The sequence below is a fragment of the Stomoxys calcitrans genome, chromosome 2, assembly GCF_963082655.1.
Source record: "Stomoxys calcitrans chromosome 2, idStoCalc2.1, whole genome shotgun sequence".
In the NCBI taxonomy this organism is placed as follows: Eukaryota; Metazoa; Arthropoda; class Insecta; order Diptera; family Muscidae; genus Stomoxys; species Stomoxys calcitrans.
Genome location: NC_081553.1, coordinates 157,877,277 through 157,904,105, shown reverse-complemented (window position 1 = coordinate 157,904,105; position 26,829 = coordinate 157,877,277). Strand labels below are relative to the sequence as shown.

The 26,829-nt window shown below is 34.5% G+C and overlaps 1 protein-coding gene across 27 annotated transcripts in view; it reads left to right on the top strand.

The window, feature by feature from the left end:
* Nucleotides 1-1,968: 1,968 nt before the first annotated feature.
* LOC106088221 (twitchin) overlaps nucleotides 1,969-26,829 on the top strand; it is a 138,545-nt gene continuing 113,684 nt past the window's right edge. For 18 of the 27 annotated variants that reach the window (XM_059362745.1, XM_059362744.1, XM_059362739.1 and 15 more), the window contains exons 1-7: nucleotides 1,969-2,512; nucleotides 5,895-5,925; nucleotides 6,003-6,165; nucleotides 11,367-11,508; nucleotides 16,638-16,773; nucleotides 24,815-25,015; nucleotides 25,082-25,383. In XM_059362745.1, coding sequence (XP_059218728.1) covers nucleotides 2,200-2,512; nucleotides 5,895-5,925; nucleotides 6,003-6,165; nucleotides 11,367-11,508; nucleotides 16,638-16,773; nucleotides 24,815-25,015; nucleotides 25,082-25,383 — 1,288 coding nt within the window. In that variant the 5' untranslated portion in view covers nucleotides 1,969-2,199. Of the gene's footprint in view, nucleotides 2,513-3,899; nucleotides 3,922-5,894; nucleotides 5,926-6,002; nucleotides 6,166-11,366; nucleotides 11,509-16,637; nucleotides 16,774-24,814; nucleotides 25,016-25,081; nucleotides 25,384-26,829 lie in introns of all 27 variants that reach the window. The other 9 variants (XM_059362752.1, XM_059362748.1, XM_059362747.1 and 6 more) reach the window with 3 other exon arrangements.

Sequence of the window (26,829 nt, the reverse complement as noted above, 5' to 3'; positions counted from 1 at the left end):
ATACCACTCACTTAAGTCGGTTCAAGTATGGTATTCTGTCCCCACCTAAGTGCTAGTGCCTAAGAAATCTGGGCATTGCCGTGCAAAGTGTTTGCTGTTACTTCCTGCACCTATTCTGTATAAATGCGTCGAAGATTTATGCACCCTATTATAATACTGAAAGCCAAACTGACATTTCTTCTACTTCCTCTTAGCAAAAGTCTCGTCATTCAAACATTCGTATCCCCCTATAGGTTTGCAGTCGTCGTTGCCACATTGTTGTAATTATGCTGTAGATCCACTGAACTATCCCGGATTGAGGACCCATTTCGAGCCAACGGCTCGTTTACATGGTGCACATGTATACTTCCAGTTTGATTTCTTATCCAAGATTTCTCCCAAGTAACTGGCCTTGTGGGATATCTAAATCCTTCCGTTGAGGAAATCAGGTACAGGCTGGATCAGGGTATCGGTCCCCACATTTTTAAAAGCTGTTTCGATGACAATACACACCGCCAACGTGGGCACCGAAAGATTCTTCTAAACTATGCCCGACCCCACACAGGGCGGTATGCTGCTTCTTTTTGAGCAATACTCTGTATCATGGTATTCACTGTAGGATGTAAGCTTATATTCCTATAGGACTTTAGTGCCGCATAACATGTCTTGGTCCACAATTGGAGTATTAACTCTATTGAGATTGTCACAATGTCTTCTATGCTTTGGCAAAAATTAGCATAATACGACTAAAATGGCAATTTTGGAAATCGTGGTGCAAAAGGAAATATTTTACATTACAATTTTAAACTAGAGTCATTGTATTTAAATTTTATTTGCCTGTTAGGGCGAGAATTATTTATTTATGACGTGGTCTTTTCACTTTCGAGGCGAGCTTGGTTTTCGAACGTTTCTATTCAATGGAAATGAAAGCCAGAGGATACCACAACACCAACCATGGCATTACGACCTCTTGGTTATGGAGGGCATAATCGGAAACCATTAGATGTTAAGACTTCAAAGGACACATATTGGTAGGCCGTTTAGTTTGCGGAATATTTTAGTGATCATTTCTTGCCTTTTAAAGAGAAATTTTAAATATAATTCATATATATATATATTCAATTATTCAAATTCATTCAAGATTTTTTAACTGCTAACAACCGAGTTACTCTCCATACTGACAGCTGTTCAAATAGTGAAAACTGATTTCAGTTTATAAATATTTTCCGTCGTGACATGGGAAGTCTTTGAAGCCATGTTTATCATGTCCTCTTCCACAGCATGGGATATACAAACTTCATCATTTCGTTTCCAACTTATAGAAACATTGATCCGAGACCCTTTGTCTTGATATTGTCGATTTAGCCACGCCTGTCTGTCTGTCTATTGAAAGCTCCCTAAATTTCGATGAAATGATGCTGGGTGCTGAAAATTTTGCAGAAATAGCTATCTTTTAATTGGTGTAGGTCAGTTAGAATTTTAAATGGACCAAATAGGTCGATGGTTTGTAATGGCTGCAATATAAACCGATCTAACTTCTTGATGTGGTTGAAATTGTGTAAATAATGTTTTGTTATGGTCGGCTGGAGCGAGCAATTTGGGTTAAAATCTGCATGTGATGTTTCGTGAGAACTCCCAACATCTATATCGATATAAACCGCTTTTCTGATTTAACTTCTTGAACAAAGAATAACCGGTTTATTCTCTGTCTAAAAAAAACAAGTATTTAATAAATGCCATCCATGGTGGGGGTTAACAACATTCGGTCCGGCTGAACATAACGCACTTTTACTTGTTTTCTTCAGTTAAGGTCTTTGCCTGTGCAGTAAATTACCTTAGCGACTGTATGTATGACCCGTAACGATTTATAGTATGGTGTATGACGAATGTGATATTGTATGTTTCGCTGTGTTGTTAAAATAGAGGTCCTTAGCTGGGCTTTTTCTTTATTTCTTGTTACTAATGTTTAATTTTACCTTGTCTAAATAGGAGAAATTTTCTTATTATCAGCAGCACATATACAATACGCACATTATATAGCTTACGGCCACCGAATATCGACTAGTATATAGAAACGTTTAGTTTAATATTCAGTAATAAGTTTCGAAATAATTTCAACGAGAAATAGATGAAGAACTATTATTTAAAAAATTAGCAAGAATCATTCGATAAACTCAGATTGATTTCTTGTCGACGAAGTTTGGAGAATCTATACTCGGCATGGGAGTATCAGAAGATTTTGCACCATCTTTTATAAAGAAACCCCAACTCAGACAAGAGGATGACGGCAATCGCCTCATTTTTGAATGTCAGTTACTTTCTTCGCCTGTGCCAAGTATTCAATGGTATCGTAGCGATACCCTTGTAGTTGAGGATGAACGAACAAAATTCAAAATTACTCCAATTGGAGGAAACAAATTTACAGTATTATTGGAAATTGACGATGTTATGGACACAGATGCTGGTCTTTACAAAGTTAAAGCAAAGAACAATTCTGGCGAAGTTGCAGCTTCCATAAATTTGAATTTTTCACGTAAGTAAAACCTTAACTAATGAATTTAAATAATTGTATTGTGTTTTTGTATATTTTCTCTTTGATGAATACGCATAATTGGCTGAAGTCGGAGTTAACTATTTAACTCATTGAACTTGAACTCATTTTAAACGTCAAACCTACAAAGACTTTGTCGCGCGAACAAACAAAGTTCGTTGGGCGTAGTTTAAACAAATCATTATATATCATACATTTAAAACAGTCAAGATTTTCAAATGAAAAAAAAAATATCATTGGTATTTATAAATACATACGTATAGGGTTACGTAGCCGTTTTTGTATGCATATATTCCATTACCGTTGAAAAAAACTTTATGTATCGTCTTTTGATTAGCATCGAAATTTGTAAATTATTCATACTTGCAACTATCTAGCAGTTGGAATCAAATATACGGTTGCCCAAAAAGTTGACAAATTTTTTCACAGCTTGGGACTCTGTAATTGCATTTTTTCTTCTGCCAGTTATTAGCTGTTAATTTTAACTTGCTTTAGAAAAAAAATGTAAAAAAAGTATATTTGATTAAAGTTCATTCTAAGCTTTATTAAAAATGCATTTACTTTCTTTTAAAAAATCCGCAATTACTTTTTGGGCAACCCAATACATAAGAGGATTTGAATTTTGAAACCAGACAGAACCTTTCCACCCATCCCAAGAAATTTTATTATAGTTCTGTCCAATAACTCTACCAGATTAGTGTAGACATCCAAGTTTCGAATGATCTCTTCTAAGAGTTGGCTAGTTGATAGTGTTAAAAGATCGTTTCGCTATCAATATTGGTCAAAAATGTTCAATGACATCTACTACTTATTTTTTAAAAAAAAAGACTACAACGGCCGTTACAAATAGTCAGACCAAAGGGCCTGATTGATCATGAATGATGGGGGTCCCCTGGTTAGGATAGGGTGATTATGACAGCCTGCAATCACATTCAACATATTTCAAATATTACGAAGTTTAATGTTTCTATCCATTAAAAATGGTAGACTAATTTTTCTGTACCATCTCGCTCTATTGGTCGTAGGTTTATGAGCAAGCTGAAGCCATTGGAATTTTAAAAGCGCAATAATTTTTATACTTTTGCACAAATTAACATATGTTTTTATGAAAATTTAACAAAAATATGGCAAAAATCAAGGATTTTCACTTTATTTGTCTTTATTCCTCTCTAAGTAGCAATTGTAAAATAATTTTTGTTCTTAGGCATTTGAAAGGCTAAATTTTTAGTTGCAGTGATACGAGAATACACAATATGAAATCTAGTTTAATGTAAAATAAAGATTATAATAAAAATATTTCCATTTTTGCTTTATTCAATCTATCACGGAACTCTATATGGAATAAATTTAATCTTTGACACAATTGCAGCTGCTGACGATCCCAAAGAAAAGTAAGAATGATGTTACTGAAGTGACATTTTTATAAATAATCTAATGCAATACTAACGATTATTTGATGATGTATGTAGATTAATACTAACTTTCCCTTTGCTATTCGAATAACAATATGAGTTTGCGCTTACTCAAAAATTACGAAAAATTATAATATATGAAATTTATTATTTGTGTATTTATTTAACTGAAATTAATCGCATTGTAAATACAAGATCAATAAATTTTGACAAAAAAATAGCATTGGCTGCTGTGGCTATTGGTCAAAGAAATATATTGAGCTGTCACCTTTTTTTCTTAATTTATCACATGAAAATCTTACTCGCACCTTGGCTATTTTGGTAATACTCTTGGCTATGTTTATACACTTCCAATTGTGTGATTTTTACATAAAGATTTTCCCTTTATTTCTTCTTTAAATTAACACCGTAACCCTTATGAGTACTGGAAGCTCTCCCGCAAATTTTTACAGGAAAAATACGCAAACACACCTTATACAAAAAGTAGAAACAACCTTCCCGGTTTGTTTCTACGTCAGTTACATCTAAAACAAGTGATACGCTTAAACTTCGTCCCATCTGACTTTCTGTCATCATTACGTTTACCACGTTTACACTAGAGCCCAAATCCACTTGATTTGAGATATTCTCCAAAACCAATTTACACTACGAGTCAATTGATTTGTATTTGTCAACGGGGATGTTTTCGAAAGAGTTTTTATTATGACCAGCATTTTTAGTGTGTTCAGCTATTAAATTGGTGAAGCGATTTAAATAAATTTAAACCCCCTTTTACACTGTTCTCTAAATCCGGATTTAATGTCTCGATCATCTGTTTTTCCTTTATAAAATCAGCTGACGAAAGCCTTAAATCCGGATTTAATGAGCATTGTAAACGGGGTTTAACTACAAAATGTTATAGTTTCAATAAGAAATTGTCAGATGCTGAGAAAAAGTTCAGTAGAAAATATCGATAATAACCGGTATTCAATACAAACGCAGTGTTGCATTTGAATTTTGAAGGAGATATGCTGTAAATCTCTTCCAATTAGTAGATTTGCTCACACTGAAAATGGATGCCACAAGGATTCGCAAAGCAAGGGATTTCCGAAATCTTGTCGCAAATCTAGATTTGCTCCAAGTGCAAACATGGTTTACAGGATCTCATTTGATTTTTTGATGAGAAGCAAGGAGTGAATAATGAGAGATTCCTTGAGCTAATGTGGACTGCAATTTGTGTGGGTGTCGAAAGGGCCAATAGAACTTTTTGTTTCTGACTCCACATCAATCAGATGATAAAAATAAATGAAAACTCAATGAATTCTCACGTCATGTCCACGTTTAGGAGCGTTTAGATAGTGAAAAAGGCTATTATTGAAAGGCTCGAATGTGAGGGCATTTGAAAGATGCTTCTTTTGAGCGATATTAGGCGAATCATTTTGAAAATGTTTAAAACATTAATTAATTGTATTTTATTTACATAATTATTAAAGATTGGTACTAAGTTTGGGTTTCACAGTGAAAATCAAAACAAGCTCTACACAAATCTGAATGACAGCATAACCATATGGTTGACATTTCATATGGTTATGCTGTCATTCAGATTTGAGGCAATGCTCTAATAAATCAAAATGGCCTGACGTTTTGCTTAAAATTTAATAAAATAAAATGTATTTATTAAATTGAATCAAATGTTTAATTAAGTTTGTTATTCAAATCTTAAACTCAGTACCGGTTTTAACATAGAAAAACAAAAATAATTATATAAACAACGTTGTCCTTTTAAGAGAATAAGAACATCATGCTTTGAACTATACCGATTTAGGACAAAATCATAAATGTTACTATATATCAATCTTTAATTACAGATTTATTAATCTTTTGTATAATATCCAATTTTTTACACCTTTTTATTTGCTTTACATTATGCATAATAACCTAAACTGCTTCGTATGGCTTTATTGAAATAATAGGCGGCACTTTTTCTATAAGTGACGAAACACCGTAAGTAGTGCATGCAGCACGCCTTTTATTTATTTTTATTTGTATTCACTTAAATAAAAATTTGTTATTTCCTACAGACAAATCGACGGTTTTGCGCCGACTTTTGCAAAAAAGCCTTCAATCAGACAAGAAGATGATGGTAAAAGACTGTTGTTCGAATGTACTGTTAAAGCAGACCCACAACCAGTTATAACCTGGTTTCACAATGAATCAGTTGTCAGCGAGTCTGATCGCCATAAGGTAAGTTTATTAGTACGATAATTTTTTCATTTATTCATTGTTCAATGTACGGTAATTCAAACAGCGTCTGCAATAATGTGCCTATCAGTAAATTTTTGTTTTGCCAATCAATTCGACTTTTGGATCCTCATGCGATTGACTTGAATTTTTGCTTTCCAATCAAATTGAGACGACTTTTACATTTCAATCGACTTTTTGCTCCAGTAAATTTGTTGACTTTTGCAGGTTAATGCTTCCTTGTCCTATAAATACTTGTCAACTAGCTTGCCCCAGGTGTGCATCGCTACCCCCACCTTCAAAGACTTTGGACTAATGGAGATGTACTGCAAAAGTTCATTGCTCTAAATCGTTTTGTAGTATTAAAAGTACTAATCGTACATTTGTTTTACTTTTAAAAGTTGATGTTGGTTGGCATAGTGTACTTTATTGCACCGTCCCTTAATAGGCACAGTATGGGCGCATGGCGATCACTCATTATGGCATACTGCAACCATACTCTTAATCTCAACCCGTAAAACAAGTACCAAATGTTATCAATTGCATCACGTAATGTTATCAATTGCATCATATGTTAATATGGATTTCCTAGGTGTACTTACAGTGCGCTTTGCGCTTTCTTTTTTGTCTTATTGATATTGTCTTATTTGGCATCCTTCGATGCCAAAACGTACACCCGGTACGCATTGACATCGAGGGGGCTTTTAACAATGTGCGGACCGACACACTGATCCAATCCTTTGACCAGTACTGGGTGGATCCGGTCCTTAGAGACTGGATAAACCATATGCTAAGGAGCAGGTGGATAAATTGTGTGCCCCATGGCATAAATATAAGGGATAAAGTGGCACAAGGCACGCCGCAGGGGGCATTTTATCGCCACTCCTATGGCTGACCACCATAAATGTCCTATTACGGATGCTGACTGAGGAGGTATTTGAACCCGTCTGCTACCCAGACGATGTTATGATACTTATAAGGGCTAAGGATCCGAACGAGCTATGTAGAATGGCCGAAAGGGTTTTGCATATGACAAATGACTGGGCTAGACCCAGAGGTCTCAATGTTAACACAGAGAAGTCTGAAGTATGCCTGTTCACGAGGAAGATGAAGGTGGACCAATTTAACGCACCACGTTTCCTTAATAAGACGATTTCGATATCTGACAAGGTCAAATACTTAGGTGTGATCTTGGACAGGAAACTGAATTGGAAGTGTCACATTCAGGAGCGTACTAAGAAGGCTCACAGGTGTTGGGCACTATGTAAACGTGTCGTAGGCTCGAAATGCGGCCTGAATCCTAGGAAAGTCCACTGGCTTTACAGGAGCGTGATCAGACCAATACTTACTTATGCCTCAGTAGTTTGGTGGACTGCTATGGAAAAAAGGGCATACAACAGGTTCAGAGAACATGTTGTCTTGGAGCGATAGACGGAGCGATATGGACCACACCCCTTAGGGCACTGGAGACTATCCTAGATATCCGACCCATTGACATACAGATTAAGTGTGAGGCAGCCACTGCGGCTATGAGACTTAAGGCGATGGGAAAATGGAATGAGGATGGAAGCAGCTCGTACCATCGCGGTATAATCGAGGCGACGATAGAAAACCTGGAAGGAAGGAAAGTGATTTCCGATCGGATACCTGAGATGCACCTTGAAGTCGAGTGCGAGGCATTGTTGCCATCATGACAGTCTGGAATTGACGGAACCTTAGTATTGCCATCTCGAAGATTATGTTACACGGATGGATCAAAGTTAGAAGGCAGAGTGAGCCTGGGGCTCTACATTGAGAAGCCAGGGACTGAGATTTAATTTAGACTGCCTGACCATAATACGATCCTGTAGGCGGAGATCCGGGCGATCACGGAATGCGTGAAGTGGTGTGGTGCTAATGGGAGGACGTGGAGTATGAACAGTAAAATTGTCCTAAGGGCAATAACCAGCAGGATGGTAAGGTCACGAACAGTCTTGTAGTGTAAGAAGGAGATTAACGCCTTCTCTGAGGATGGCAAAATCTGCATCGTTTGGATGCCGGGTCATAACGGAGTAAGGGGAAATGGAAGGGCAGACGATTTGGCGGTGAAGACCAAAGGACTGCCGTCAATAAACTTGGTTAACCCAAAGCCTTTCGGGTCGACGCAGTCCGAGTTAAGGGAGTGGGCGACGAATGCGCATGCAACATTGTTGAACAGTGAAACGGTCTGTAGGACTGCGAAAATCCTATGGGGGGATCCAGATCGTGAGAAGACGAAGCAAAAGGGTGATTTTTTTGAGGTTAGGATTTTCATGCATTAGTATTTGACAGATCACGTGGGATTTCAGACATGGTGTCAAAGAGAAAGATGCTCAGTATGCTTTGACATTTCATCATGAATAGACTTACTAACGAGCAACGCTTGCAAATCATTGAATTTTATTACCAAAATCAGTGTTCGGTTCGAAATGTGTTCAAATTTTGACAAATTTTGTTCAGCGATGAGGCTCATTTCTGGTTGAATGGCTACGTAAATAAGCAAAATTGCCGCATTTGGAGTGAAGAGCAACCAGAAGCCGTTCAAGAACTGCCCATGCATCCCGAAAAATGCACTGTTTGGTGTGGTTTGTACGCTGGTGGAATCATTGGACCGTATTTTTTCAAAGATGCTGTTGGACGCAACGTTACGGTGAATGAACACATTTCGAACCGAACACTGATTTTGGTAATAAAATTCAATGATTTGCAAGCGTTGCTCGTTAGTAAGTCTATTCATGATGAAATGTCAAAGCATACTGAGCATCTTTCTCTTTGACACCATGTCTGAAATCCCACGTGATCTGTCAAATACTAATGCATGAAAATCCTAACCTCAAAAAAATCACCCTTTATTACTGAAAGGAAGTAAGAAGGAGGTCAGTATAGCTATTGGTATCATAACGGGACACATGGGACTACGAGCTCACTTATGGCATGGGGCGGATTAATATCTGCACCCTCTTTTCAACCTAACCAAACCTAATCAAATCTTGACATTGGTACAAAAAAATACTATCCGAAATAGATGTGACAAGGCACCTGGTGAAAACAGAATCCCATTTATTTGTCTTTCTATGGGATTGGAAAAGATTTAAGTACACCACCCCATAGATGAGGAATCCCTAAAACTATTTTGTTAGAATTTTGTTTATTTTTTTAAACTAGTATTAGAGAGTGGGATTTTCTACCCTAAAAATATTGAAATATTATAATATTATTATTCAGCAGAAAATGTATCCAATTTAATCTGTTATTCCAAACTATGTTTGCTTGTTACTTATAAACTCAAAAACCGCTAAACCGATTTTTTTTAAATTACAATTGATTGTGTAGGATTGTCTGGAAGGAATAATAGTCTATGTACTTTTTGATATCGAAAGGGATGGTCGACCCTCCCCTTTACTTCATAAGCAATACCCAAGCTGAAAAGTGGACCAATCGGAACAATTGGGACTGTCAGCAAAGGTATTTGGGAGTTGACTACAAAAGCTATATAAAAATGTAGGGTCATGTCCTAGAAGGGAACACCTCAAATGCAACACTAATAGCAAAAAAGCTGCTGATAATAGCAAATACTGTCTTCTGTTAGTAGGTAATTTTGCTGCTATTGCAGGTGTAGTTCTGCTGTTATAGTAAAATGTTACACTCATAGAAAAAGTTTGCTGAAAATAGCAAACACTGTCTGCTGAATATTAGAAGTTAATTTTGCTGGGTTTAAGTTTTTTCTTTAAATTTAGATATAAAAGACCATGCAGGTCATGCACACATTAGTAGAGCAATAACAAAAATGCGAGATAGCTCAGAATGGATGGATCAGGTAGCTTCTTTACAATAATACTCCACAAATTAAAATCATCTTCCAACAAAGTTTCTAAAAAAATGTCTAAAGTATTCAAAATAATTAACAAGCAACCATAAAATGTAGCATACAGTTTTTTTCAGTAAACTTGTGTATTCAAAACAGCATATTTTGTGAGTTGAAATAGCAGTAAGAAATGTTTGCTAATACACTAGCCCTATTTTTGCTGAAACAGTAGTAAGGTGTGCTTTTCCATTTTCATCAGACGAAAACTGCTGTTTTACCAAACATTTTTGCTGTTTTGAATAACAAATTTTTTTGAGTTTAGCATTTTGGTGCTGAAAAGTCTATTGCTTGCTGAAAATTACTGCTCCTGATTTTCTAATGAGGATGTTGGGAGGAGATTTTAATAAAATAGATTAAATAAAAATTAAATAATATAAAATTAAACGAAATAAATATAAATTAAAATAAAATTAAATAAAATATTGTAAAACAAATTGAAAAAGAATTAAAACATATATAAATTAAAGTAAAACTAAACAAAACAAAATATTAAAATAAAATAATATGAAATGAAGTTAAATAAAACAAAATAAAAAATATTAATAAGGTGATATTCCGAAAAATAAAATCTTCACTTCCAACATAAGTTCTCACGGCCATTAGATCAACTCCTTTTGGAAAAAATGCCGTAGGGAATGAAAACATATGACATGCCGTAATAGGCAAACATATAACAGCATTAAATATAAAACAAAATTTTTGTTGCCAGTTTTGCGCTAATACGTCTTCAATATTTTAGCAGATTTTTGTATTAAAAACAGCATAATTTTTCGGCATACCAAAATGTTTACTAAGACAGCACCCCTATGTTTGCTGAAAAAGCAATAATGTCTGGTTTCCCATTTTCAGCAGACAAAAACTGTTGTTTAAGCAAACATTTTGCTATTTTGAATGCAAAATTTCGTAGAGTGAGTACGATAACGCGCTACCCCTCTTCCAAAAACCCCAAAAGAAGAAGTGAACCGATCAGGGCAATAAGAGACTCAAATTAAATATATTTGGGAGTAGAATACTCTATTTAATACTAAATTTGGAACCAATAACCTACCCAAATGGATAAATACAGCGAACAAGAAAATATGAGATTCTAAGGAAAAGCTTTTGATAGTAAATCTAAATCAAAAATGGGCCAAAAACTAGGTAAATAGTTTAGATTCGGGAAGGACTGATGGCCTTCAAATCTTGATTCCCTCATAATACTGAAGGAAATATTTATTTTACAATAAGCCCCCTAGTATGTAGCAAGGCACACAGGGCCAGTTAGTCTAAGATAAATGCATATTTACAAATAAATATATATAGCTTTTGTTTTCATTTTCAGCTTATTGTCAAAAAAGATGGACAATCCTACTTTGCAACGCTTGAGCTGAGAAACGTTACAGTTGAAGATGCCGGCAAATACAAAGTAAACGGCAAAAATGAACTTGGTGAAAGTAATGCTACAATCAGTTTGAACTTTGACAGTAAGTATATACTACTATTGCTAATGTTACCTCTATGTTTCGTATTATTAAAATGAAATATAAACAATTGATTTAACTTATAACTACATACATATGTATGTAGATGTCTCGGAGTTGATATTTGTGTATTTAGTAAAATTCTTATTAATTATTGCATTCCAGAATATTTAATTCTTGAGTAAATGCGACACGCTCTTTTATACACGATTTCAGCCAGTTTAAATATTGACAGTATTGTTTCCATTCCATGCCTACCAACACAGAAAATGACAATCGGCGATTACAAGACGGAGATACGGCTATATACTAAGCTGTAGTTATCTTTCAATGAAACCGAAAAAAAATCTCTACCCTGCCATAGAAAATTTCGTTTAGGATATATAAATGAATTTCTTATGGCAACGAAATTTTCGCTAGAGCTGGGTACGGGCCTTTAAACGAAAAAATCCACTCATTGGGTATATTAAGTTTTCAAAGTCGTCTTAATAGCTAATTAAAGTTAGTTAGTATTTAATAACCCTATTTTGGAATTTCGCACAAAAGGCTGGTAATTTTACACACTTTCCGTGATATTTTTTTTTCGCAACTTCTTTTTTAGATAACAGATTGAGAAGCAAATAAAACTTGTAGATTTCATTCAAAAGGACATTCCCCATTACCTACAGAGAAATAGCTGCGGACCCTTCCCCTTACTCCAATTTTCAAAAATTTCAAATTGTGTTTACACCTTCATAGTGACATAAAACCGAGTTTGGTATCCAAATTTGCGATCATGTTTATGGGTGAAACTGTCCCACACCCAAAATTTGTTGAAGGGATACATAGACAAATCATGGCAATATGGGACTCATATGATAGGTATTCGAGAGTAGAAACGTAATATGACATCTAATTTGGGGGCCAAGAATTAACAGAACTTATTTGCTGCCTATGGCAACATTGGGCTCAAATAAAAGGTTATTATAGAGTAGATCAGAAATATCCACTTTCAAAAACAAGTATCTAGTGGGCTACCCACACTTTAAAGACCCCTTAACATGATTTATAGACCATGGCAATATGAGGCTTTAATGGAAGGTATTTGGGAGATGTACACTCAGCCAAGAGTCTGAGGGTACATCATGTGAAATGGAGCTTGAAGGAGAAAATGAAGACATCATCATTACGAATATGTAGACCGATAAGGGCAATATGGTTACCAAATGAAAGTATTTTGTGAAAAGAATAGTGATATGACAATTATATCTGTGAATAAATATTAAACAAAAATTTTCATTAATTATGTATGAAGGCGCATCATGAGGCTTCTAGAACCAGAATATGTCATGTTGGGGGGATGAGCTGGGGGCTGTATGTATTTATTAATGAGATTTGGTGTGCAATCCCCAACATCGTAAATAAAAAATAAGTATCTATACAAAATTTAAAACGGATTTCTACTTTCGTGCGAACTCTAACATGTTTTAGACAGACGATCGGGCGTATAGAAACAAGGTGTTACAAACGGAATGACAAGATGAGTATACCCCTCATTCTATGGTGGTGGGTAACCATGCCATATATACCAATAATACTGAAATTTTTTTTTTCAAGCTATGAATTCCTCAGCAAAAGTGTCAAAGTATAGAAAATTAATGAAGAGAATTAACAACTTTTCGACAGTCTAGAAATTTGTCAACTGATCTTCTCTTTTGGCGTTTCTACATCAATTTTTTACTAAAGCTTGACTTCACTAGTAAACACATGCATTCATTCGGGTAATCTGCCACAATTTGTTGCTGATAACATACGCATTTATCAAACACAACTGTTACTATGTACAAATAAATCCAATATGTGGTGCATGATTAAGGCATTAGTTTTCATTGAATGGAGCAAAACATAATTTAACAAACCAAACCGAAGATTTCGATTTACCGGCCTTAAGGAACTATAAAAATCATCTATCCTTTTTACATTTTTAGATGAAAACCATTTCAATATTTTGAGCAATTAATTAAATATAAAAAGAGTAGTTTTTTTTGGCTTAAACTTGAAATACTTACCAACGAACTAGGTCCTAAAGAAAAATTAACTAAGTCCCAACATAAAAAATCAAATAAAACTCAAAAACGTGAAATAATTCCAGAGGCAAAAATTATATATGGCCCAATATTTTGGACTTTATTTATTTTAGAGTGAGAAGTGAAATAAGTTCCCGAAATTTATATTTCATCCATGTCTTCAAATTGACTTTGAAAATTGTGGTGAAATAGTTCAGAACCGAGGAAATTTCTGTTAGTCTTGAGGATCAATGTAGAGGTCTGAATTTGGCTTTATTGTTTTTAGCGTCAAGTCTAGTAGTTAAAGGCAAGCAAAGCCATTTCAAAGCCGCAATTGGAATGAAACTAAAGGGTGATTTTTTTGAGGTTAGGATTTTCATGCATTAGTATTTGACAGATCACGTGGGATTTCAGACATGGTGTCAAAGAGAAAGATGCTCAGTATGCTTTGACATTTCATCATGAATAGACTTACTAACGAGCAACGCTTGCAAATCATTGAATTTTATTACCAAAATCAGTGTTCGGTTCGAAATGTGTTCAAATTTTGACAAATTTTGTTCAGCGATGAGGCTCATTTCTGGTTGAATGGCTACGTAAATAAGCAAAATTGCCGCATTTGGAGTGAAGAGCAACCAGAAGCCGTTCAAGAACTGCCCATGCATCCCGAAAAATGCACTGTTTGGTGTGGTTTGTACGCTGGTGGAATCATTGGACCGTATTTTTTCAAAGATGCTGTTGGACGCAACGTTACGGTGAATGAACACATTTCGAACCGAACACTGATTTTGGTAATAAAATTCAATGATTTGCAAGCGTTGCTCGTTAGTAAGTCTATTCATGATGAAATGTCAAAGCATACTGAGCATCTCTCTCTTTGACACCATGTCTGAAATCCCACGTGATCTGTCAAATACTAATGCATGAAAATCCTAACCTCAAAAAAATCACCCTTTATCAGGCCTGTTCCGGGACATTTTCGAATGTACAAAACGAAAAAAATGTTTCGCCTATATTTTCGGAGTCTTCTTCTTTTATGGTTTTTATGGAACAAACCTGTATATTAAACGTTTGTTTGATTTGATTTTGGCGGCTGAATCAAGGGAATTTAAAGTAGTCTGAATTTTCGTATTTTATGCATCGTTATCGGAGTTTCCTAAAATTTTCGATGTTGGCTTTTTTAACAAAGACTTAGCTCGACCCTTGTGCTAATTATGAATTTTTTAAGCTATTTCTTTTACAAAAATTATCTAAATTGTAAGGGATGCTATTCAAAGTAACAAAATAAAATTAGCAAATTAGGGACACAGCTGAAAAGAAATCACGATTTGAAATAATGGTAATTGGATTTTTTTTGAGCTGTATGGATTACTCAAATTAATATGACACATTTTTAGAAATACGTAAAATAAATGGGAGGTGTTATTAACAATTTAGTTCATTAGAGCAGTGCTGAGCGGCAGTTTCTTCAAATAAAGATATTTATGGTTACAGAAAACACAATTGCCCTATCATGAAACAATATTTGTACTTTAGTATCAAAGTGTTTGCGAGTTTAGAACAGCAGGTTTACTGCTGAAAAGCTTCTAATTTTCTAAACTTGCTGCTACAAAAATGTCGACATATTTTCCTCTGGGGGACAGTTGGGACATTATTTTTGCAGCTGAGCTGTACTCCATGTCTTCAAAGTTGACAGCGAAAACTGTTAGCGGTTTCCCCACGTGTAGGATACTATACATAAATATATATTGATGGAATTACATTTGGCCGGGTAGCAATAGAGGTGTTAATATCGAGTGATTTCAAACCTCAAAAAAGATGACGACTTAGAAAATATAGACAAAGAATATTTTTGCGTTTTGCGAATTCGAACAGGTGGAACAGGCCTAAATTACGTAAGACCATCAGCTTCTTCATTACATTTCTGCTTCTTCAGTTCAATGACATTCTCTGCAAAATATGTGAAATCATAGACGTTCAAGCTGTAATATTCTGTTATGCTATAAACGTTATTTGGTAGATATAATAATTTTGTAATAATCTCTTCAAGTCTTAATACCTCGCAAATACTCGTGTCTGCAGAATAACACATTAAAAGCTTTAAACATGTGACAAACTTTTCGGGTTTTGTTGACATTTTATTTTTTAGAATGGTTAACATATCTTAATCACGTGGTTTTGTTTTTGCGATTTTAGACGCAGACGTGTGTTATTTTGAGTACAATATATCTGGGGCTTTTTTTGAATTCATCTTGTATATCCAAACTAGCTCTTAAAGAAAGCATTAATTCATGCTCCTTTCGAAACAAAAGTATCATCGACCGACTAAGACCTTCTTTTGGCTCCATGCCAAAAATTTCTCTTGAAGAACATAGCTCGATGCAATTTTCGTGCGCAGATTAGCATTCGCATGCGATTTTTTGTTTTGAAAGTTCAAACAGTAAAATTCATAATGTTTGTTAGTTTAACTATTTCGATAAATTTAATTGTAGGTTCTTGATATTAAATTCTGGTTCATTAGGTTTGATTGAACGCCAAAAGGGACAAAATAAAATGTTGACAAAACCGAATATGTTATTCGGTATAAATTGCCTTCGCTGTCCAGAAACGTTGGCAAACCCATTCAATTAATTTTATATATTAGAAATGGAAATAATATATACATGAATTCAATGTTATATACGTAGGATTCTGGTCGCCATTTCTGTAAACTCTATATAAAATACACTTGTTTTTAATAAAAATATAAATCTATAAATCTGCTAAACCATTTGAATTTAATTTTGATATTTAAATGAGACCGTTCTGCATAATCTTTTTTATTATTTATTTGTCAATATTTTACAACTTACTTAGGGAACAACTCCACTACAAACTACATATACATTATTTACAAAATGGACGTGTTTTGCATTTTACCATCTCCATGCGACGTAGGACAAAAAAACTATAAATATTTATTTATTCGAGGAAAAATTACTATAAAAAACATTTAGTCCAGGGATTAGTATTTAAAAATATGAAACCATAGATTTACTTTTAATCTCTTATGCTACAAATACAAACAACTATTTAATTACATCCTAGGCGACGAAGCACCTATACCAGATGACGGAATTAAGCCTACATTTACAGAACGGCCAATAATACGACAAAGCGAAGATGGTGGCAATGTAGTTTTTGAATGCAGATGCGTTGGTGATCCAAAGCCTACAGTAACATGGTATGCAACTGATGACATGGTAACAATCAATCCATAAGGCGAATTTATCTATTTCATTGATTATGAGCTCCTTATAGAGGCGGTGTTGTTATTCGGTAAAAAAATTTCGGATATGTAATAAGGTATCAATACTCGTGGAGCTGTTGTTTATGACAACTAACGTAAGCTTTTATATACGAACAAATTTTGAGAAAATTTAGTTTTTGCCTCTTACGGCCTTATTCACAAAAATCTTTGTTATGGGTTTAAAATGTCTTTTAACTATTACACACTTTTTAGTTAATAAACTGATTGTATAATTTCGTATTCACACACATAATAACGATCGATGTTTTATCTGGCAATTCCGGTTATTTGACTATGATAAAATCAATATCAATAAAAATTTAAAATAAATTATTTTTTTCAAGTTATTGGTGCTGGTCTTTTGCAGCTATTAACATATATTTAAGCCAGTCGTCGGCTTGTTGAGCGCTCTAAATCATGAAAAGGAATCTATAGGGTGGCTGATGAATATTGCTACAATGATGAATATTGCTACATTTTTTTTTCGGTGTATGGAATACATTTTTCTTTTATTCATGTTAAATTAAATTATTAAATTAATTATTAAATTATTATTAATTAAATTAATTAATTAATTAATTAAATTAATTATTAAATTATTATTATTAAATAGAAAAAAAGTTATTACATTTTTTTTTGGTAGCGGCTTTCATCAGCCACCCTGTATAAGGAATTTCCTAAACGTATTCCTATTTGTACTCTAAGTGGGTTCCACAATACGTCGCCCACACCCATTAACTTGGACTGGCTTGAAAGGCTTCACATTTACAAAACTTACTGATAGCAGTTCTCTGGCTCTTACAGTTAAGACGTCTTCCTTTTCATTCCTCTTTACTCGGCTATGGCCTGGCACCAATCGATGCGGATTTTGCAATGCTTAGGGAAGTCGAGAACTTCAAGACAGTGCGTGACTTCACCATCTTAGTTTTTATTTCCCTATTGGATAATGTACTATCCACCGAAACCATCATCCTCGATGTTCTTGGGTTGACACTGGCCCAACTCAAGTTATTGGTGCTGGTCTGTAAGATTTTTTTTTAAATATTACGATAATGTCATGTTCAGAGTAGGAGTCAATTACCTCCTTAAACTCCAAGACTGTTCTTGACCCTACCGCCATAGTTGTTATCGCTCTATCGTCATCACGAGAAGCTCTGCTGCGAGCGCATCCTGGATGCTTCGTATACGAAGTAGCTGCAATTGTAGTCGCAGATAATCAATGATATCGAGTGGAGAGTCCTTGTCTAAAGTCTGGCGGGAACGTCTCTTCTTCTGTCAAACCAGCAATAATTAAAGCTTCTAGGAACAAAGGCCGGTCTATATGGGAGCTATATCAGAATATAAACTGATTCGGACCATACTTTGCGCAGTTGTGGGAAGAACATAATAGAACACCGCATGCAAAATTTAGGCCCAATCGGCCAAAAATTGCGGCTTCCAGGGGCTCAAGAAGTCAAATTGGGAGATCGGTTTATATGGGGGCTATATCCAAATCTGAGCCGATATCACCCATTTGCAATCCCCCATGACCTACATCAATTTTAAGTATCTGTACCAAATTTCAAGCGGCTAGCTTTACGCGTTCGACAGCTATCGTGATTTCGAAAGACGGACGGACGGACATGGGTGTATCGACTCAAAATGTTGAGACGATCCAGAGAATATATACTTTATGGGATCGCAGATCAATATTTCGAGGTGTTACAAAAGGAATGACTAGATTAGTATTTCCCCATCCTATGGTGGTGAGTATAAAAATCGATTTAGAGATTTGAAGCCGATTTGGTTGAAATGCCTCCTAGGTTAGGTTAGGCTGAAAAGAGGGTGCGGATATTAATCTGCCCCATGCCACTATGTTCATACACCTAAACTAGTAATCGGCTTGTTGTGCGCTCAAAATACTAAAATCTAACCTCGAAAAAGAAAATCCATACCAGTTGGCATGGTTCATGCCTGGTATTGTGTTCCCACCTAAGTACCAGTGTATGTTAGCCGCGATAGCCGGGCAATGGCATAGGAAATGTTCCAACGTCTTATCATCTTCCCCACATGCCCTACACATGCTATCACTTGCCGCAGCGGTTTTTCAATAACATCCTTGCCTTCTCACAATCTGGATCTCCCCATAGAATTGTTTTTAAATAGGTTTTAAAAATAGAAAATAGCCGCCATATATACTTCTTAAATTTTTGTCGAATTTGGCCGAAATACGGATATCCACAGTACACTTATGATATTTAATATTCATGCTTGGATAGATCCATTAATAGAAACAAACCATGATGCTGAATTATCGAGATTTGGCCCGGCCGACCTAAGCGTGATTTTACTTATTTAGCATTCATTCATATGGGTTTATGCTCGTTGAATTGAGAAATGTCATTTTATTATGGTGTTAAACGCGGGTAAAACCTAATAATAACTTTTTCAAATCTAAAATTGGTTTATTAAGGGTAAAGAAGGCTATTATGTGATTGTGAATACGAAAAAATATGTTACCTATCTTCGGTAGAGCTGTTTTAAAAGTTTGTGAATAAGGCTGTTAGTGTATAAATATTTCCATGCTATTTTTTATTCTCTATTGAGTTGAGTTTATTGATCGATAATATTCTTATAATGAAAAGGGGCAGCGAGGATACTACCAACGTATGCAACGCGTTTCGTCTTATCAGGCATGTCATGTGTGGAGAACAAGGGCCGTTATATTGACCGATAATGCAAAAATGTGTCTCTGAATATCATTTGCAAAAAGATCTTCGATCATATAGGTTAACAAGTTAAGCATAAAATATCATGGAAAAAAACGGTATTTGCGCACAAGCGAAAACTTAAGTAATTCGACGTGGGCTCAAGATTCACATCTACAAGAGTATTGTACCTTAGATTGATAGATCAAAAGTTGTAAACTTATTTTCATTTTGCTTGCCTTTTGGACCACTTTGAGAAATAAAACAATATCGGGACTAAAACAACTATTGGAATACGGGATCAAATGAAGGGTGTTTGAGAGTAGAATACATCTGACATCTAAATTTGACACCAAGTGTCTGGCGACAGCAAATCCCAAAAACACCGAGCAAGCGATATGGTGAATATGGAAAATAAATGAATGGTATTTTCAGGTTATATATTTTGATGTTAAAGATACAAATAAAAGTAAAGCTTTATTATTTGAACTATGACAGCTGTGAGCTTAAACTCATCATAGCGGATTGAAAGAAATGAAAGATACTTGGAAGTAGAGCACGAGTCTGATATCAAATAAAAGACCCAAGGTGAAGCGTTCCAACGACAAAAATCCCTATCTACACATAGAATGATCGAGGTTTTTGTAGACATTTTGGTAGTGTAATACAATTATAAGAAGAGACACCAAAATCTGCTAAAGGAGCCACGAGTCTCCGAAAATTTCTGATTTCATCTATTATGCCCCAAGCGGTTCATCATAGGAAGCTCAGCAAGAGCATATGCAATAATAATATATTTTATTATCTCGACGGACGTGATATGGTGCATGCGTGTTGTTAAGTTGCTACAAAGCATATGAGAAATTACTAGGTTAGGTTAGAATGGCAGAATATTTTTTAAACAGACTCAGATTATTTAAGACCATAGTGATATCACAGTAGCGAAGACCAGGCCTCTGATTGAATTCGAATCAAAGTCCACTGCACTGCTAGACGAGCGCGCTACTAACTCCGCTTTCAAGGCTTCAAACAGTTTTCATAATTCGATGGAAATTTCTCCAAAGGCAAAGTAGAGATTGTTCGAATGGAACACAATCTAAAATTACCTACTATAACGCCAAATTAAAAAAGTAAAAGCTTGCTAAGTTTAGCCGTGTCGAATCTTATGCACCCTCCATGCATTTGTCAAGTTCTTTGGTCGGTACCTCTTTATAGGAAACAAAGGATAATGTATAAGAATTGATATGCTATTGGAGCTATATCAGGTTATGGACTGATTCTTACCAGCTCATTGAAGGTCATAGGCGAAGTCTTTAAGGGGTTCAAAAAGTGCAATCGGGAGATCGTTTTATATGAGAGTTATATCAGGTTTAAGACAGATTTAGGTCATACTTGTCACGTATGTTGGTGGTCAAAGAAAACGTAATCGTACCAAATTTCTGTCAAATCTGATAATAATTGCGCGTGTGTCCCACAGGATCAAGAAGTCAAGATCCGAGAAAAGTTTATATGGCAGCTTTATCAAAATATGAACCGATATTGCCTATTTACGATCCCAACAGACCAACTCTTACAGGAAGGATTTGTGCAAAATTTCAAGGGCCTACCTTTGCTCCTTCGAAAATTAGCCTGCTTTCGCCAGAGAGACACACTGACATGGCAAGATCGACTTAAAATGTCATGACGACCAAGAATATATATACTCTACAAAGTTAATATATCCCCATACTATGATGTGGAGGGTATAAAAATGAGTCTAATGTATGTAAAATATACCACGTTTGGCCCTTAATTGTTTTTATTCTTTAACTCTATATATTTCCTCAATTAAATGATAATAAATAAACCAAATTTGAATTGTAAGTTTCACAATTCGGAACAATTTGGAACACATATACTAGAAGAAAATTAAAAAGTAGCTCAATACTATTGTAGATGGCACAATTTGTCCAACTTTTGAGTTACAATATAAAAGCACATTGAGTTCGAATGCGCCGACTTTAATTAACATTAGTCTCAAGTTTTAGACAAGCCAAAAAGCCATAAGCCCCTTAAATTTAATCTATTATAATAATTTTATTGCATTATTTGTACCCCAATCAGACAACGGGTGCTATATTTCGTACTGTTCGGATTTAGCAAGCATATGAATTTGGAAGTGTTGAACTTGAAATATATACAAATTGAAAAGTATTAATTTTAGAAAGATCTTCAACCCCCTTTTATTGTTTTTTGTATCAACAACAACTGCATACAGCTATAGTACTAACTAATTAATGCACGAAATTAAATTAAGTTTTTGGTGAGAATAAGTAGTTTTAAAAGGCATAAATAAAGTACAAGTAACACTTTCAATACTGTAGCAGAATATGGCGCGAAATGCTTTACTGTGCTCAAGTGAAAGGAGGAAAAAATTGCTTCTGGTACTTTCGCTTAATCCTAATGAAATCTTATTCTAATAATTCTGGTTCTACACAAAGAAAACAGATTGGTTTTCGCAATTTTTTTTTGGTTACGACTAATACTTTCGGGATAAGCAACATTGTTATCGGGATGAGTGCTGTGTTTATAATTTGTTACTTCAGGTTGGTAGAGAATTAGTAGGTTTAGGGTTAATATTCTGTTCGTCTTTTAAAGTGAATAACTTATAAGCTCTAAATAGATAAATTATATAAAAATAATATATAATTTATCTATTTATACATGCGGGGAAGATGATGAGACGTTGGAGCATTTCCTTTGTCATTGCCCGGCTTTCGCGTCTAACAGATCAATATATACAAACAATTGCGTTCATTTTGAATGAGCAGTTCGGATTTGATGATATAAATATAAGATGACAGAACTTTACGTTCTGTTCTTCGCTTACTTCTTACATATGATCTGCATAAGTACAACATACGCCCACAAACCTCTTTGTGTGTTTTGCTAAAAAACAAGCAGTGATATTTTACGGATTTCTGCCGTATAATTGTTTTTGTACATCATATAATTGAGCAATACATACACAAATCTCTCAACGCTGATAATTCGTTCTGCTAGCGGGATTCAGCATGTTATTGATGTAATGATATTGTATAACAATAAATACTACAAAACGAAAATTTCGCTAGAGCAGCATATTTGTCTTAAATTTAAATTGTTTAAAATATCTCAATTTATTTTGTTTACTACAATAGTATTTCAATTTTTTTTCTTCTTTTCGGGCTGTGATGTTTTAGCTCGAAAAATGTGTAAGTTGTTTGAGAGTACATTACGCGTCAAATTATAGGAGACTGGAGATGTACGTCACCATTTATTTCGATAAAAGCGATGTATTGCGTTGTTCACAGAAAAATTTTTTGTTACTAATTTTATAGATTCGCGCCAAAGATAAGCAAACTTAATTTAAAGATGATCAATTCTACAACTATTTACTTTCCCTTTGGTGAAAAACATTTGCCTTCATATTAAGGATATTTTTTTTTTAATGGTAGACTAAAAAATCCTTAATTATGCGTCTTGTTATTAAAGGCAAAAATCTAAAATGATATTGAAAGTATCGTTGGAAGTTAAGAAATTTACCTATTTGTAAAATAGGAGCGTCCATAAATGTTTAATTTTTTTTATATTTTTAAAAAAGAGTTTTCCAAAAAATAATAATTGGACATTTTCATAATTTCATTTTCATTGCTGAAGTTCTACGAATAAGAAAAAATCTTCAATTTTGGGCCAACTTTCTTCATTGTGACTTCTTTTAACATGATGTAAAAACATTTAATAAGGTTATATTATTCATGACTTGGAATAGCGATTGGTCCCTCGCAATTGCCTGTTCATATATTTTGATTAAAAGGAGTATCATTATAAATGAAACATTTAATTTCACCTTTATTACTGCAGGGACCAGGTTATTTAAAAGAAGTGCTAAGCATAGCACTGAGTTTAAATTTTCGCCCGACCGAAATTATTAATTAAGAAGTGGAATGCACTTTGTACTAGGCTTTATGACTTAGCAGATTACGACATTTTATTTTTCTTCAGTCATCATTCAAGTAAATTATAAATAGTTTGCATGAGTTCTTATACTTTGAGGATAATAAAATATATTCTGAATTCCGTGAAAGCAAATAATTGATCAAAAAACAAAGTTTTAAGAGCATGTTAATCAAATCCTAGTACACGTTTTTCAAAGATTAATTGGCATTTACTCTTGACACCCAAAAAAAGTACATTACATCACCGTTCTTGAACACAATTAATTTTATAAATGTTATGCTAAAAACAACTCCATATTACTATTTATTTATGGAGTTGAACATTACCACATGAACAACATTAACGAAAGGAGTGGATGACACTGTTTTAGCTTCAGCCTTTGTGAGAAAAGACAGCGTCGCTGAACATAAGGAAAGGCAGATTTACATAAGCTTGGCAAAAGACTCAACAGAAATGTTCATAATAAGTCTGGTAGAAATGTTGATACAGTTGAAAGGACATCGATGTAAGTATGTCCTAGAATTAAATCATGAGCGGCCATCATTGTGATCCGCAGAACTAACTCATTAATTAAAGGAAGCTTTTCAGCAAAGTAAATGCCACAAAGGTACCACAATGCTGTGACAGAACCACACTAAAAATGGTTCAGAAGAAATCATAAATGGGTTTCTGCGGCTTTTACATCCCTGATATGGAAGATGTATTTTATTTCATTAAGGCGAATTAGCTGATCCGTTATGTAGTATGTATATCTGGTAGATTCGACTGAAGTTTCAATATCCGTGGTAAAGGATTTCTTAATTGACTAATATATAATGATTTGACAATGGAAGGCACTTATATCTTTCAAAGGAGTCATTAAATTTTGGACATGAAATATTTAAAAGAGCAACATAGACATCACCGCAATGCGGATGTCTAAACGGACTATCCCAGAAAACTGGAACACATGTTTTCAGGGTTTCATAGGGTAAGCTTTGCAAAATGTAATGTATTATTTTTTATAATATCGGGAAGACTATACCAAAATTCTTCTATAGCTAATTTAAAACCAAAATTTAATTACGAACCCAAAATAGAGCCTTAGGAAAATCAACTTACAGTTTTGGAAAATCATAACTATATGCCTACACTAAAACAAGCAAGAGATTAAGTTTAAATAACTTGTCTGCCTATTCTCCATTAAATGAAATAACCGAATTCAGCCCTTGCCCTGCTATAATCAATGAAATGAGTTGAGTGGATTGATTTATTTGCTTTTCTAATAATATAAATGGTAATGTATACATATGTAACTATTGCACTAAAAGGTATCATGATAAGAATAAGATAGTGGAAGGTGGGCGTTATAAAATGTCGCTGGTATTGGATCAGCAACTATATCACATGGCATACATGGAAATTATGGACGTTGTCACAGGCGATCAAGGTGAATATCGAGTCGTAGCACAAAATGAGCATGGAGAAGGTGCTGCCACACTAAATTTAAATTTTGAAGGAAGTTCTAAAAAGTAAGTGTCGCTACATCAAATTACCATTAATTATCTGAACGAATTTTACTAAATACATATTGCTAGAATACCGGATGGAAAATCGCCAAGATTTCCCAAGAAGCCAACTATTCGACAGGAGGAAGAAGTATTAATTATGGAATGTATGCTGGAGGCTTATCCAGTTCCTGAAATATCGTGGTACCGAGCTGATCAAAAAATAGAAAACTCACAACGCATTAAAATGGAATGTAAAAGTCAATCAAAAGACGTCTACGTATTAACAATGCAAATACAGAATCCTACAAAAGAAGATGGTGGCAATTATCGTTGCAATGCTCTAAACGTGCTTGGGGAGAGTAACGCTAACATTGCGCTCAATTTTCAAGGTAGATACATACATGTTTTAAATGTTAAAACAAAAGTTTTCTGTACAACCCCCTATCTCTTTGAATTTCATGAAAGTTAAGTCGCAAACTAAACAACGTCGACGCAACATATTATCTATTTGAACGGTGTTTCTTTAAATTAATTTAAGCTAAGTCGCAGTTGTCTCACTGTTTTAGTGGTGCATTTTAATAGGATGCGAAAATAAGCAAAATTGTTGCATTAGGAATATTGATAATACTAGTCAACAAAATTAGAAAATTTGGCTCTGATTTGTCTAGTGTATCCATCTCAAGTTGGCGCGTTATTTCCAAATCCGATGACCGTTTTTCCAACAGGTCTTTTGAGATAGAGCTAAGGGCAATAAATCGCTATTTTACTTAAGTTTTGTTTTGTTTTTTACACAAAAACAAAGTTAATACCTGTTTTTCGGTACTAACTCACAATGAATAAGTGTGCTTGATTCAGATAGTTTTTGCTATATTTGAGTTGAATGTACATATATATGAAAAACAAAAATAAATATATTGGCCAGCGTTCCTTACATTGTATGTCGGAAATGAGTGGAATATTTACGATTATTCTCTAGTGGAAAAAAAGAATCTAATAAATTGCGGAAAAACCATTATTAAACGATTTGTTTTCGTATATATTTTTGGCATATTATTTTTATATGCCAAATGAATGATCAAGGTGAGGTATGACGTCTGGCATATGTGTGCTAAGTTATCGAAAAGTATCTAACAATACGCACCCATGTCAAACACATTAAAAAAGCAAATTTTAAATGGTTGTCGCTGAATCAGATGTTCTCGCCAAATCATGGGTGTTACGAACTTAAATGTTTTTTTTAATTTTCAAATTTTTTGCCTGTTAGGGCGAAGATTATTAATTTTTACAATTTTTGTTTGTTTCTCTTTCGGGAAAGCTCAATGATCGGAAATTTTTTTGCAAAGGGAAAAGGAAAGCCAGGGATAGCAATACACACCAAACACTTTGGGACGCGTTTCGTTTTTGGTTAGCAGACTTATCAACCATATTAGGTGTGATGGTTTCAAGGGCCATGCGTTGGTATGTTGTATTTGAATCGTATTAATTGCGAAATCGCCTCTATGATACAATTGCTACAGTGAAGCCATCAAATCTAATATGGTTGAAAAGTCTTCTAACCAAAGACGAAACGCGCCCCATAGTGGTTGATGTGTGTTGCTATCTCTGGCTTAACTTTTAAATAATATTTTTTTCACATAACCATATTGATGATTATTCCGCGTATTTCGAATATACGATATGAGGAACCCATGACTTGTGTTCAACCATAGCTAATACGCTATTTTGATATAGTCCGATATAGTTTTTTCGAATATGTATGTTCACCACACATTCTTTGTGAAATTCTATTGGAAAACCACTCTTTTCGTCAAAAAGCTAACGGCTTTATTCACAAA